The 16315-nt window shown below is 40.8% G+C and overlaps 1 protein-coding gene across 1 annotated transcript in view; it reads right to left on the bottom strand.

Moving 5' to 3' along the window:
- Positions 1-16315, bottom strand: part of cacna1db (calcium channel, voltage-dependent, L type, alpha 1D subunit, b) — a 118960-nt gene that overhangs the window by 13571 nt on the left and 89074 nt on the right. Inside the window, exons 30-39 of the mRNA XM_008298233.1 lie at positions 15351-15407; positions 14412-14540; positions 12968-13033; positions 12745-12836; positions 12476-12635; positions 12256-12383; positions 11466-11562; positions 11229-11331; positions 6932-7033; positions 448-584 (exon numbers count right to left, since the gene is read on the bottom strand). Coding sequence (XP_008296455.1) covers positions 448-584; positions 6932-7033; positions 11229-11331; positions 11466-11562; positions 12256-12383; positions 12476-12635; positions 12745-12836; positions 12968-13033; positions 14412-14540; positions 15351-15407 — 1071 coding nt within the window. The remainder of the gene's footprint in view (positions 1-447; positions 585-6931; positions 7034-11228; positions 11332-11465; positions 11563-12255; positions 12384-12475; positions 12636-12744; positions 12837-12967; positions 13034-14411; positions 14541-15350; positions 15408-16315) is intronic.

Genomic DNA, 16315 nt, shown 5'->3' with positions numbered 1-16315 from the left:
TGTTGCTGCTTAACGTGTCAGTGGTGTGAGCAACACAGACAGAAATCTCAGACTGATCTCTTAGAACTTGGACAAATAAATCCAAGCTATGCCATGATAACACTCAGGGTACGTGAGAAACTTTAGCTTTTCTTTAATGGAATTGACATTTTAAACATCATTTAATGACCTGCTGGAAGTCGAGGTCGGAACAGGAGTTTGCAACAACAACGGTATTTATAGTCTTTCCTTTTAGTCTAAGTCTTGCTTTGATATCAATTCTCTGAAACATACTGTATTTTATGAAAATGACAGGCAGATTTTGGGTTATGTGGTTACTAAAATCTATGTAAGTTCATGATTAAACCAATATTTTGGTGTAGGAGACGAATGCTGAGCTTTAGCAACACAGACAAACATGTAATTACTGCTGGACTGAGTCTATGACACAAACTGTACTTCACTCACCTGTAGAGCCAAGGTGGTGTTGAGCCTCTCCCAGGAGCGCCTTCCCACAAGACCTTGCTCTTTGCGCCTCTTGAACTTTCTGAAGTAGTCCTGTATCAGGAAGGTGGCATAGAACTTCCCCACTGTTACCTCGTCATCTGAGTGAACAGACCAGACACACCAAAGCCTCCCAGATCAACACCAACATCTCTAAACACCTCAACAAAGAATCATAGAGATACATCTGTCTAATCCACTACGATCTCACTATGTAAGAGCGCACTATCAAAACTGAGGTCCTTTATCAGTAAAACATCTCGAAGGTCAACTGCTGTAGAAGGTTGAATAAAAAGACAATATCTTGATAATAAAGCAAATCATGTTAACGGAAACTGTAGTATGTTAACAAAATGCCATAAATCTTCAAATGCTTCAGATTATCGTTCACAAGAAACATAATGTTAGCGGGATCACGGCTGACCAACACAGACACAGCTGCATCACTGAGTAGTCAGAGCTTTTGGAGCATGTTAAACATGCATAGTTTTCAGGGCCCATCACCTTCATACCCAGCGCACAAAAACAAACATGTAACACTCTTGAAGTGAATGCATGTGAAGTATGCACAGTTGTTGTGATAACTGATTAATGTCAACCTCTTCAAATGACTTTAACACAGACACACAGACAAGAGCAGCAAGTTTGAACGCGGCAACAGATAACATCTACACGTGCAGCTCCCATCTTGCTTCATCTCTGCAAACGTGCGTGGCAAATGGAACACTCGACCAAACCAAGAAGCCACATACGGAGCACAAAACTGATGAGCAAAGTGAAGCAAAATACACCTGATTAGAAGATATAATGTTGTGACCGAGCAGCTGTTCTCACACAATCTACCGTGACATTAAAAAGCGACATTCAACATCCACATTTTCAGAGACAGACAAAGCAAGAAGCTCATGCAAGAAGGCAGCAGAGAAAAGAGTGCAGAGACACGAAGGTCAGATCTACAGATCCTCTACCAGGGAAAACAAAGACTATAAGCCAGAAGAGAAGCTGTGACTAATCACACACTATCTGCCATGCAGGAAGGCTAAACAAGCGTCTGATTCCCTCAGATAAGCGGTTGCTGAAGCAGAATGGGGAAAGAGGCTGAACACTAATAAAGACAGGAAATGTGTGGTTTTTTGTTGCCACCTTTCCTCGACCCATTTTTACTGAAGCTGAATCGAGCAAAAGCGACGGATGTCAGCGGGATGGGTGCTTTAAGATGGAGGCGTTTTTCAGTCCAATGATTCAAAAAGAGACGTGGATGTGATCTAATTATGATCCACGTTAAAGCACCCGACGTGTTTCTCTACATCACCTGTCGCAGCCAGAGAGAAACTACAAAAGGCTCTGCTCAGAGAGAAGGCCAAAAAAGCATCAGCAAACCTATGTTTTTCTATTTTAAAGTCAGAAGTCGGTGATGTCCCACCTTCACCAAACTACGACTCCAACTTGAGTCCTTAAATCTCCAATCCAGATTTTCAGGGACACATATGAACATAAATCCCAATTACTGGATTAGAATCTTCTTATTTTCATATCACACTGCTCTTTTATGATATTATACATAATTCAAACTTGTTCATACACAGTGCAATTTTATTTTAATTTAATTTCATGACTCTACGCTGCTAATCCAAAGAGCTGCTAAACTGTCTTCTGTTGTTGTTTAACAATGACAATAAAGATCTATTCGACTGTGTTCTGGTTTTTTCCAAAGCATTTATTTACTTTATTTATGTTTTTATACAAGTCAGCATCCTCATTTTGATGTAATTAAACTTTAAAGACAGTAACTGAGTGTTTAACTGACTCCTTTGTTAAACTGGATAAATTCTATTTTTCTTAATAGTCAATCGACTTTGGAGAAAGCAAAGAACTGGTACAGTTGCACGTGGGACATGGAATCTGATTTTCTTTCTGGACAGAGCCTGGTGCAGTTTTTTCAGAGAGGTATCAGTAGTTTCATGCCACCAGACTAAAACAGGACTGCTCCAAAGAGCTTAGGACGGCAGAAAGACAAGAAAAGAGGGCGAGTGACTGAAAGCAGAGCAAGCTGTGGAGGAGAGAAGCTTGGCAGAAAAGAGTCAAAAGAAAAGAGAGCGGGGTTAGCGAACTAGTGTACACAGAGACATGCAGCAGAATCACATTAGAGCACAGTCGGCACAGGAGGACACTGGAGCAGCTACATGGACAAAACTACAGCAAAGTAAAGGCTGAAAAAAGAACTGCATTAATCGTTTTCATTCTGGTATTAGCTGTTCAACAATAGCATGCCATGAATGATGTGAGCTTCATTTCCTGCTTGACCTCATGAAACAATGAAGTGATGCATGCAAAAAAAAGTTATTTCTGAAGGAGGTGCACGGTTGGCCTTATATTCTGGACAAATCCAAATCAAACCTGCTGGAGAATCTCTAGTTTAACCCTCTGAACCCCAAAACCTGCTGGCGGGTTTAAAGGGAATGCTATATTTTTTAAAAATAGCCAAAATGACACCATTTATGAGGAACCAAAAACTGTAAGAACAGAAAGAATCGTCAGATTTTCAACTTTTAGCAGAACTTTAAGTAAATCATGAGCAATGTGTCTTTCCATCTAGTAAGTGGAAATCATCATATTACATCAAAACTTCTATTTTATTCAACACGTTCAAAAGTTATCAGTGACTCATCTGTGACCGACGAACTGCAGGCAGTGTTTACACAAAGCAGATAAGAGTTAAGTAACTGTGGAAACTAAAAATGTGAGTAGTTAAACATCTATAGCATGTAGTGTCACCGTTTTTTTTCTCAGTATTGGTAACTCCTGTGGACACTTGGGAAAATGATGTACAGGATGATTCCAGGACTTTGCTTTTTTTTGGTAAAATAAATAATGAAAGAAATTCAACTTTCGGTTTATCTGTGACTATTTATAGTATTCTAGCTTCTTCTTTTTTTCATAGCACGTTAGACATTTTAAATTCTCTCTACTTCTACTCATGGTTGTTCTGTTTCCACAGAGGTCGGGACTCTATGTGATGGAGAAAAATGAGCCAACAGTGAGTAAAAATGAGACACGAGCAAAAAAAATAAAAATACTTGGGGTTCAGAGGGTTAACATTTTTACGGTAAAACAGTACAACTAATGCTGTGAGGATTTCTGTTTATGTTGTGGATAAAACTGAAGATCATTTTAGGAACATCGGGTGGCAAAACAAGAAGCAAACAGCATATGAAAGCATTTAAAATGAAAATATTTACAGTGTTTCTGTCTGTTTCAATGAGATATACTCAATATGACAGAGAGAGCAGAGATGGAGGAGGGAAAAGTAGAGGACCAGAGACAGTGAGGTTGAGAATGAACAGAACTAGTTCAACTGTGACTTGTTGACAGGGTTTAAGAGCGTTTGTGTGAACGACAAAGGATATCTTAACAGTCTAGAGGTGTTTGTCTTCGTATATTTTGTTTTTTTGGTTAAAGGCAGGATGAAGGTTTCTCCTGTACTAATCCTCACCACGTTTACCATTTCCTGCAGCGATCAACCTCCTGCTTTTATCTATCAAACATATCTACTCAGTCGATACAGAAGGCTGCTGAAAGTCAGTAATTTGCTCCTTTGCGGTCGACAGCTCAGACTTATTCTTACAGTGAATTCTGAAACTGACCTACTTTCTTATCTCGAAAAAGTATGAGTGTGCTGTTGTGGTTGGACCTGAGATCCTACACGCCACCCTTTTCATCACACCACACCTTTAGCAACTGTAATGCATCACAAATCTGCAAAAATCTCCAAAACAATGGTCCATCAGTCAAAACTGCTGGCGTCGAGTGGAAAGGAGGGCAAAGCCAATAGCTGGTTCTTTGTCCCCAAAGCTCAGTAACGAAGGGAAATTGACTACATGTAGGAGGAGGAAGGTGGGGCGGATAGGCTGAGTTACTGTCTAGTACAGCTGAAGTGTTAACCGCAGCAATGAAAAATACCTTCCAGAAACTTTCCACGGTTGCGCCAGACAGCTTTGAGTGTTTTGGAGACACAGTTACAAAGAATGTTTATCTTTTGTGATGGCGAATCTGAGGGATGGAGCTTGGAGGTGGTTTAAGGTCATGAATGCAGATTTAAAAGAGTAGAAAAAAATCATCCAGTTTGATGGTTGATGGCTCCTTTCATCTCGGTGAAACGCCATCTGTCCCAGACGGGGTTTAAACTTGCCTCTTTGCTTCACTTACACTTGAAAAATAAGCTTTTTACTTTCTAAACTTTATTAGCAGTCATTTGTTGGTTTTGATGTGAGGAACATAATGTTTGTTAATATGCATCTAATCTGATTCTTCTTCATCTAATTGATGCCCAAAGCATATGTGATATTTCTACTGTTCATCTAATTACATTTTAAAACTATTTCATTGTGAGTCCCGATCTGGCTGCTGTTTCTGTGTACTTAGGTTGGATATTTATAGTTTTTTTTTTTTCCCATTAAAATAACTCCCTCCTGTCTCCGATGGTTTAGATGTAACTCTGTTGAGGTCTTTAATATTTTTTTTTTACTGTTCTCACTATGGTGCCACAATAGCTCACTAGGTTGAGCCGGCACTCCCCGTATCGGGCAACGGTCCCGATGCGGAGGTCGTGAGTTTGAAGCTGGCTCACGACTGATTCCGGTTTTCGCCCTGAGTCAGCTGGGATAGGCTCCAGCGAGAATCATAATTTATTGATTCTCACTGTGCTCTAGATCAGTGACTCAACCTTTCTAGGAATGTGAACCCCTTTTCAGGATGAATTGTTTACTTATTTGCATGCAATTTATACATTTCCTGTACGTTTCTTGCTACACTTCCTTCTTTCAATAATAAATGTAAGCAGAAATATACAACTGTTTTTCTTCTTTGATTGTTCCTGCAAACGTTATAACAAATATCAAGTGTAAACAAATCTTACATAAGATCATGATTTATGCTTCATGCTCTGCCTGGCAATGTGAGTCATTTTACCTGATAAAAGCTGCGGCTTTGACCTGTGTGCCGTGTGATGAAGCTTTTATTTCTGATGAAGCTTTTATTTCTAACGAAAACACACGCAAGATGCAACAGGTTTTCAGATTATGGAACCCATAACAAAGCAGGTTTAGTGAAAACTCTAGAGCAGGGGTGTCAAACTCATTTTCATTCCGGGCCATATATGCATTGTGTTTGCCCTCAAAGGGCCGGTTGTAATTGAAAGACTGCATAAATGTAACGACACCTTAACATATTGTTAAATATTTGTCTCTGCTTTTGATTATTATTTATTCTATGTGCAACTATTGTGCATGCTTTTACCTAAAAGTAAAATATATGTAGCAGGGCTCCAGACTAACTTTTCCAACGGTAGCACTGGCGTTACCAACTGTCTTTGTTGGCCGCACCGGCAAATGATTTAGTCACCTCGCTTTTCTTTTTTCTTTTTTTTAACATGGTCGGCTATGTATCGTTTTGTCATTGGAACACATGAACACATTAAGCGGTACCATTTCACATCACAATCCATCATCTACATACAACCTAATCCGTCCTTACATGTGCAGCATCAGTAGTAGTCATGCTCTCACATCTCAGCAGATACTGTGTGTTGCGCTGCAAATGGAAGTTTTCTGTACAATGTCGAAGATGCAGAGCACCTGAGTAAGGCACCTGTATGCAGGGCGCTCAGAGCAGTGTGCCTCACCCTGAAACGGCTTTTACCATCTTTGCCGTTTTCCCTCGACATAAACCCGTCAGAGCCACCAAGGAGGAGCTCCACAGGACTGCAGGTGAATGATGTAGAGATCTGTTAAATTAGCTTTAAATTATATCCTGTGAGTGACATTGTGCTGCAACTTCAGACTTGAACAGTGTTTTTATATTGTATCTTAAGCTGCTGTCAAGTTCGCGTCTCCCCCACGGGATTGCTCCTAAATGAAATAAATTAATAGGCTACCATTCAAGTCGTTTTCTCCTGTAATATTGTTGTGATTGCACGGGACGACATTTAAACTTACGTTGACCCGAGCAGCAATATTCTGCCTCTGTTTTGCAGCTGCCGCGGTGTTGCACTTCTTTTTAAAAACGTTTTCAAACTTGCCGTATGAGCGCATTAAGATTTCCAACTCTAGTGGGTGAAAAACGCAGCAATCTGCTTCCCCGTTGCCATGGTGACTCGTCAAATTAGGGGTCCATTGATGCTGGCTTTTCATAGTTGTGGTGCATGCGAAACTACTCCCAGTTGATTAAGCTAACTCCGATCCGCTGTTCTGGAACCAGTAACTCAGAGTTTCCTATCTCAGAGTAGATCAACACAGAGTTCAGGATTAGACTCAGAGTTTGTTGAACCTGCTTCGTGAGACGGACCCTATGTGAGCAAGAATGGTTCAGAGAGAAGAGGGGACTTGGAGGTAAGTGCTTGAACTGTGAAGAAGACACGTTAACAGTGCGTGAATGCAGGATGACCACTGACCACCAGCAGGGGGCACCACTTGGTCCAGCAGCTTCATGCTGGTCCTCTTCCAGATCTTCTTGATCACAGCTCGAAGCTCCTCGTTGGCTTGTTCCAGGTTACCTTAGAAAAGGCAGAGAAGTTGACAAGCATGATTGAGATTCTAAACATGTATCTAAGTCAGACTGTTTTGGTTAAAAGCACCAATAAATGGGACAATATATTGGTGTAATAGTAGGAGCTTCAGAGCTGCAAGGTGGCTCGGTAATTAGCACTGTCGCTGTCGCAGTTAAGACGCCCGAGAACTTTCTGTGTGGAGTTTGCATGTTCTCCCCGTGCAGCGTGGGTCCTCTCCGGGTTCTCCGGCTTCCTCCCAGAGTCTAAAAACATGCTGAGGTTAATTGGTGATTCTAAATTGTCCGTAGGTGTGAATGTGAGTGTGCTTGGTTGTCTGTCTCTAAGTGTAGCCCTGTGATAGACTGGTGACCTGTCCAGGGTGTCCCCTGCCTTCACCCTGAGTCAGCTGGGATAGACTCCAGCCCCCCATGACCCTAGTGAGGATTAAGAGGTGGATGGATGGATGGATGGATGGATGGATGGATGGATAGACTAGGAGCTTCAACAGGAATTATATTACATGTGAAAAACCTATATGGGAATGGAGATCATCAGAAAACAACTTCTGCAAGACAGCTCTTTAAACAACAGGCCCAACTTCATGCGCAGTAGATGCTTGACCTGCTGGACGTCTGCCTAACTACAACCAATTTTAAATACAATGAGGGTTTCACAGCTGTACCACTGGCTCTCCAGTGTCAGCCAGCCTCTGCATGAAGGAATCAGAAAGCAGAGCACTGAGCCCTTTAAAGGGAACAAAACTCAGCCACTGGTTCAAATATGTGGATGACACCTGGGCTAAAAAATAAAACCCAAGAATTCTGAGTCTTTACACACACACACACGCACACAAAAACCAAAAAACAAAACAGCTTGGTGGAAAGCAATTTTATCAGGAAGGCTGTAGAGGTAAACAACCAATAAGCCTTTTTTTGTACTGTTCTGTGCACATTTAGGACGGAGACCTTAACACTATACTGCACAGAAAATCCATCCACCCACCCACTGCAACGTAAGTTGGAGGTCATCAGAATTTTACACAACCGAGCTGAGATGGTTTTTACCAAAGCAGAGAGAAAAGAAAACACACACGTATTATAAAAGCAATAAACTGTAGCTGTCACAACTGGGGCTTCATTGAGACAGCAAAGAGACAAGGAAAAAACAACACGAAAAAAAGAAGAAGAAGAAGAAAAAAGCTGTGAAAGTACAATCAATCATAAGCTCATAGGTTATCCTTTATTATCTGTTTTTTTAGTTGATGTAAGCGTATCTTTTTTTCTTGGGGAACTATTTTCATGTCAGTAGAGCAACTTTGCTGTAGCTTAATTATGGAAGAGTCACTTAAGGGGTTAATGGTTTGAGGCCAACCAGAGTAGCGATGCTACACCCCCTAAAAAGTTTTGTCTTTGGAAAGATTGACTCAGCATTTCTTAGATGGCATGCGTTGGAAAAGGATTGTTCTTCTGTTTCTCCATGTGGCTTATGAGTTTCTAAGAATGTGAAGGAGTTCTTAGACAGATACGCTACTGATGTGGGAAGCTACACTCCTACCACAGTGAGCTACGTTCCTGTGCTGGATGAAAGAGAAATGAATGACGCAGTGCTATGCAAGGTGAAAACGAAACAAAAAACAATCCTCCCATGATAAGACAAAAGCAAACTGTTCTGAACAGAGAGAACTTGCCCCTCCACAGGTAGCGTGATAAGAAGAATATAAACACTGATGGTCCTTTTGCTCGGGGAGCTCCTCTCCCATAATCCTGTGTTGTGGGAGATTCCATGCACTGCTGAATAAAGAGAGCCTGACTTCAACCTCCTCGTTTTGAGAGTGGGGATTCTTTTTCAGTATGAAAAACCATAACTTTTAAATTTAAAACCTATTTACAGTGAGCCACTAAGAAAAGAGTTTGTGTTCACTCTAAAAGCGGTTAGATTTGAACGTCTTTGGGTCAGTGAGGTCACCCTCCCATTGCAATAACGTAATTTCACTCTCCATAACATTAACAATAATAAGTTTATAGACATCCCAGCAATGTATTTGTAATCTTATTAAAGGGTAGAAAAACATCCTCGACCAAGCGGAACAATGTTGTCATGGAGCTGGTCCGTCTGAGAACCTTCAATCCAAACACAACATACCAGTGCACTTCAGATGCCTTACAACTCTGCAACGCCAACTGGTCCACCCTGACGTAAAAACGCTTAAACACAAGCCGAGGAGCGCACAGACCTATTTATAGAAGAAACTTAACAACTGTTCCACAAGTGCGTGATTCCACACTGGAGAGCAGCTACTCAAGACAAGACTCAACAGTCCGTCCATGTCTGAAAGATGAAAGTTGCGCCTTTAAGGATGTCCACGTTCTGGACAGAGGAGACAGATGGCTTCAGAGAGGGAGGAAGAAGTACAAACAACAGAAACTGTAAACAGAGGAGGCAGGCTGCAACATCATTTATGAGTTACTTAAGGTGCAGTCCTGAGATCTTTCCCGAGAAAGTCTCACCGCCAACAGCATTGTGAGTCATCCCTGATCTTGCAATGTGAGTCTCAGGTTTGTTCACAGGCTATTAGCCATGTAAGGTTGGGGATAGCTATATATATATACCTGGGAATACCTAGTAGTTAGTTACAACTTAGGAAACCTAGTAGGAATTCCAGTTGTGTTTTACTGGAGATCTTTAACCCTATTCAGAACTTTTGGGGTCTTTTGGACCTCAGGCCATTTGGTTTAGGTGACAGGTATTGTTTTTTAATTTTTGAAGATTTTTTTTAAATATAAAAAGAGGGACATTTGTCATGCATTTGGAAGCAAAAATACGTCTGCTTATCAGAAAATGTATTTAACATAGTATAAAAGTCTATAATGAATACCAACAAATATTTTGCTCAATGGCCCCCGAAAGACCTTCTACGTATGGCAACATGAAAGTCCTGAATAGGGTTAAATGACTTTGACTTGAATCACTGAGAATCTACACAAAGATGAACTGATGTATTGAGTTGTACGTGACCTAGAGTATCAATTCTGTCTCTGTCTTACACATACAACCTCTCCCTACAAAACACCTATGAACAGGCCGCTCTGCACCTGGCCAACAAGATCCTGAGTGATCCATCACATGCTCTGTACTCAGAGTATGAGTGGTTACCTTCTGGAAGAAGGCTCAGAATCCCACGCTGCCGATTGAACAGATTTAAAAATTCCATTTGTTCAATGAGGTTAATTAAAAAGTAAAATAGCTCTAATTGTTTTTTCGTTTTTTTAAAGTGCCATGTCTTTGGATTCATGAAATTAGACTAAGATATTCATTTTATTCTTCTTTTATTTGATGTATGCATATATTTATTTATTCTATCTACTAACTGTATTTTTTTCCCTGTTTGTGTCTGCTTGTGTTGGCTGCAGCATGGGTCAAATAGCCCAAGACAAATTGCCCACACCTGGGACAATAACGTTAATCTTGAATCTTGAATACAACAGTCACAACACAATCCAAACAAATCTTGAGTGTTTAAGCTGTAAGTCTTGTTTGATCTGCAGTGGACACTTAGGAGAGACGGCTTAATAAATATCTATAACTCCCTCTTGTGGAATAATGCTTAATTAGCACGTACCACAGAAGCTCAGGACGCATTTGTGATTAAGAGACTATATTAAAAATCAAAGTAGCATGATTTTTATTTAACTCTAAACAGTGCCTGAACCATCCCAGAGTAAATACGCCTAGTTTTTGCTTATTGCAGATGCAGCATTCAAGTGTAACTCACTAATATTAATGTGGTGCAGGTCAGTTCATTTAATTTCTTATGCCTCGACACTGACAGATGATGTAATTCATTTTCATCTACCTTACTTTCTAGATTTCCATTTATTTTTCTTGCTTCTTTAGGACAGACCTCAGTGTGTAGCTTCCTTGTCTCTGTACTAAAGTCAGGCCTCTATCATGCTGCTGCAGTGGTTTGTTTGGGATTTCATCTCAAGTCGATTTTATGCCTAAAGGCTGCAGTATTTACAACACATCTCTCTGCTCCATCTGCTTTACCTCATAGTCATAATGCTGCAAATTAAATACTCTTCTTTACTGCACAGGATAGTAACACACAGCTAAAAAAGCTCAGTCACACTGTACCAGTCTGTAAAAGGCTCCACGATAATAAAACATTACATATCCCTGACGACTTGAGGTGCAAACTCACCTTCAGTCTTAATCTTGAGAGCAGTTCGCACCAGAGCGAACAAAGTGGCGTTAAACATTACGGTCCCGTCGCTGTTCAGGGGCATGTTCATCGCCACCAGACGCTGCAACAGAATTCAAACTGCAGATTAACAAGGAGGCATCCAATGTGAGACAAACACTGTGAAAGCAATCGATTTACATCTATATTTCACCATTTGTGGAGCTGCGAGCATGTCGATGAGATGTGGAAACTCACCTTGCAGGCCACTCTGTGAGGGCAGAGTTTGCCGAAGCCCAGCGGAGGTTGGATCCTCCTCAGCAGAGTTACCACATCAAGATGCTTTATCCTCCCCCTGACAACAAGGTACGCTCAGATGAAATGCATTACACCACCACAAAACACAACCTTCACTCTGACCACAAGTCCTGATGAGTAAAAGTAATTGAAGAGAGTGATTAATTTGACTGATACGAGGGTATTTCAAAACGTTCTCAGCTCCACCAGAAAACATCACAGCAGAAAGATTTTTCTTGCATTATTTTTAAGCACCTTTAACGTCAGTGCCCTCGGTCCACCAATGTTCAGGTTTCACTTGAGGCTACAGATTCTCCTCAACAGCAGGCATGACCTCATTATCAATCTGAAAGTGGCGACCAAGCAAGTTTGTGAAACAAAAGTCAGACAGTTCAGGTTGGGTAAGTAAGGATCAACGGGAAACAGTTCAAAGCCACATGTTGCTGCTTCTGCCACATGATGCTGTGTGGACGGAAACATTGTCTTGGAATAAAAGCATCAAGTCATCTGGAAGCCTTCCTCTCTCTTTACATCCGTGGCCCAAGTGCATTGAAGTTAAAGGAGATAACGCTACAAAATAATGCAAGAACAATCTTTCTTCTGTGAGGTTTTTTGGTGACACCAAGAACTTTGTAAAGTACCCTCATACAAAACAATCGACACCTCACAGAGTGATGCAAAGTGCACAGAAAAATAAATAAACAGAGAAGATATATAACAGTACTTTCTGAAGTGGCTGCTGAGTACTCACTTGGCTTCAGGGTCGTATTCTGACCAGATCCTCTTAAACTCATCCAGGTGATGTGGCCCGAGAATGGACCAATCACGTGTCAGATAGTCAAAGTTATCCATGATGACCGCTACAAACAGGTTGATGATCTGAAACATGCAACATTTTTTAAATTGTACACAGGAATACTCAAGTGTGGACTCAAACATTTCTTGCACTGAACACGGTGAGGCGTGAGTACCAGGAAAGCACAGAGCATGTAGAAGCTGATGAAGTAGATAATAGCGAAGCCGCTTCCGCAGGTTCTCTCCTCTCCGGGGTTGTAGTCCGACTCTGAATCACACAGTTTCCCTGGCAGACAGGCCAGCATGATCTCCTGCCAGGCCTCCCCTGTGGCACATCTAACACAGAACACAACAAACAGCAGTGACACATCTGCAGAACGGGCAGGATTTATGTATGATGACTTATAATGACTTTAAACAGGTCAAGTTAGAAAAACAAACAAACCTGAAGAGCATGAGGACAGCTTGGGGAAAGGTTTGAAAGTTGTTGTTACGGTTGATTTGTGTTCCATCCACCATTGCTATTTTCCCAAACACCTAAAAAGAGATTTTTTTAAAAATCATCCAAGGAGTCAGCAAATAGTGCTCAGATTGATATATCCACATATCGTGCAGGGTGTCATGGAAAGGTTACAGTTATGTTGTAATTGCATGTGAGACCACATTACCTGCATTCCAATCACAGCATAGATGAAGAAGAGCATGGCTATCAGGAGGGCAACATAGGGAAGAGCCTGAGTGGGAAAAAAAGAGAAACGGCACACTGATTAAAAAATCTTCAATTTGAAACATGAGCAGTGCACAGTGTCATTGTAACAACAGCATCTGCTGAGTAAAGCTCAGCTGCAGGCTGTTGGAAATCAGCCTGGCAGCTAGGATACATGAAGGTTTACAACTCATCTCAGTTGGGGAGTGTGGCTCTGGAGGCAGCACCATCAGCTGTCCTCCTTGGGATATTTTGAGTTTGAGTGTCCGAAAATGAGAATTAAGTTGTTTCTTTCTTTGCATGTATTTTACTCTTTTAATTTTCATTTTATCTTACATCGGGTCTTTTATATTTTGAGGCTTTTAGTTTTTTTTTTCAGTCTGCGGATCCCTTCGGCCCGGCTGGTTGGGGGGCTCCCCACCTCGGTGTGGGGGTCCCCTTGTCTGTCGGGGTCGGAGGGGTCCGGGTGCCAGCACCCAAAGTGGTCATGGTCTGCGACTCCTCCCAGTGTGGACAGCCCCCAATTGGTGGCGTTTTCCACAGGCCTCAGTGCCAGACCATGTCTCCATATGGTCAGTGGTGAGAATGTGTGTGCGTGTTTGTATGCGTAGCCGTATGTGTACACATGGAGGGTGGGGGGGACGGGTTTTCTTGGCTTTTTTTTTTTCTTTCTTTGACAATGTTTTTAATGCTGTAAAGCACCTCGCGTTGCTATATGTATGAAAAGTGCTATATAAATAAAGTATGATTTGATTTGATTTTCCAAAACACCCCGTTCAAAATAGTGACTCCTACCTAAGTTGTGTTGTGGGACATGCCCTGTTTTAGCTATTCTATCCTTCTGATAGACTCAGTGGGCGGTAGTTAGGAGAAATCCCTCTACTGCCTTTGAGAAAGCCGATGTCCCAACCATCCAGTTTTGTTAGTTTTCCCTTTTGATGACCTTTGCCATCTTGTGTGGGGTTTTTTGCAGGGGGGGAAACATAACACGGTTCATGTAAGATATTATTGAATTACAATGAATAATGTATAAAAATGATAATTTAGGTTCAAAACAGTTGAATGATTTCATGCATAAAAGTACAAGGAAAAATAATGGCTAGCAGAGGGCAGCATCTCTTTAAAGTAAACTTGGTTGGGATAATAACTACACTACAGACAGAAGATTTCATATGAGATTTTGTTTTGATCAGTGCAGAGTTATTAATGGTTTAAAACTTAAGACAGTGAAGCAGTAATACAATCAGAGGTGAGTTGGCATCATGAGTCAGATGTAGTTTTAACAAAGTCATTGTGTTGTGAGGTGCTGTGTAGAGGTTTGATGTCTGGTGAGTGTAATCTTTTATCTTGCTGATTTATATTATTTCAGATTAAAAAAATACCAGCTGTATATGCTACATCCTGACCTGGAAGGACTTGATGAAGGTCCACAGCAGAGTCCTGATTCCCTCCCCTCGGCTCAGCAGTTTGACCAATCGCATCACCCTGAAGAGGCGGAAGAAGGTGATGGAGATGCGAGCGCTGTCCTCTGTGTTCTGAGGTGGAGGAGGTGACAAGTGGTTACGGAACAAAGAAACAAAAGGTTCACCACCTGTTCATTCGTGCCGTCAGTCAGTCATACATGCATTCGTTTAATAATCACGCATGAGTCATGGTGGCTAACAAGCAAAAAACTTTTTAAAAAATCCTCCCATTTGTGATCTTCCTACATCTTTATAATGACAACAATCATCGTGCATGCAGAGTAATTCTGTCTTCAACAGCATGCGGCTAGCAGACATGGAGGCCTTGAACATACATTTGACTGACGATGACTGATTCAAAAGACAGAATACTCCAAACAGAAAGACAAACTGCAGATTTTTCATACAGACACAACGATGGAGCTTTACATGTCTTTCAACATTACAAACGAATAAGACCTTCAACAAGAAACGTCAACTGCAGTTCAACGTCCGCACAGTGTTGGTAATCTGACTGCAAACACTTGCTGAAATGAGGAATGACATAAGAGCAAACCCTGTTACCTAACCCTCTGTGTCATGCCATGCACCCAGACAGGACGACGAACATGTCAGCAGATTCAAACTGGTGCCAAAATGCAACAAACCAGGTGGATTTAAAACAAGACTTTGACAAACATTGAGAGTTCAAACACAAACTCTCACATTTTACTGAATAAGTGAGACCAGAAGTTCTGGCAAAAAAAAAAAAAAACAAACAAAAAAAATCTCAATGTTTTAGGCATATCTGAGCCACAGAGTCACAACGAAAAAGATGTTGATGCTTTGACTTTTGGATGAAGGTTGAGGGTCTTAAATAAAAGAGGAGGGGCTTCTTCTTACCCCTGGCTCCACTATCACCTTGACAACAGGAATGGCTGCCGACTTGAAACCAAAAGCCTGAGGTTAATCCCAGTTAAACACACCAGCTGTGCAGCAGCAAACCATCACATATCATCATCACCTCGGTTTCTTATAAACGTCTAATTACATTAAACACAATCAGAAGCGCCTTTATTGACAAAAAGAAACAGCACAGCTTTACAAGTTACCATCAAGAACAACGTAAAGCTTCTCATGCAAAAGCTTTACCACAGATGTGTAGCAGTAGATATACGATTCATGCATACAAAGCTGGAAAAGGAAAATTCACTAAATTATGTAAATTTAATTCACCCAAACGCATTTTATAAATAAAACTAACTGGTATTCTTGGTAACATTGACACCCTAAATAAATAGGACATATACATAATGCTTTTTTCTTGATTTTTCTCCAACATACTTCAAGTTGCAGATAGAAAGTCTTGTTATTTGTTTAAGCAGGACAGCAGACGGGTTAAACTGGGAAGCACGATTAATAGGTTATTAAGATATGTTGAGCCTAAAGTCAGAGTTTTTAATGTCATGGAGGTGGCTCTTTTTTTTTTTTAAACCTGACTAGACTTTCATATTTAAATTGGCTTTAAGAAGCTAAATCCTTTCTCCATTTCTTTTCCTGACAATAGTCTCTCTGAGCGATACAGACTCTCTAATAAAACACAGATTACAAAACATATCAGTCTAATGGTATTTACCACCGAGAATGTTCAATCAATAATAACAATTTCACTTTGATTTGGCCAAAAACTAAAATGACTTCTGCATATCCTTCATTATGGAACAGTGTTCGTGTCCTCCTGCTGTGTTTAAATTAGTAAAGTTTAAAGTTTAAGAGCTCCAACTGCAGCTGTCAGGTTAGAAATAAGAAGCTACATTAAGTGGCTGGTAAAAACATATATTGTACAATTAACCATTTGAAGTAACTTT

The sequence above is a fragment of the Stegastes partitus genome, unplaced genomic scaffold, assembly GCF_000690725.1.
Source record: "Stegastes partitus isolate 25-593 unplaced genomic scaffold, Stegastes_partitus-1.0.2 Scaffold1296, whole genome shotgun sequence".
Taxonomy (NCBI): Eukaryota; Metazoa; Chordata; class Actinopteri; family Pomacentridae; genus Stegastes; species Stegastes partitus.
This window is presented reverse-complemented; position numbering and strand designations above follow the sequence as displayed.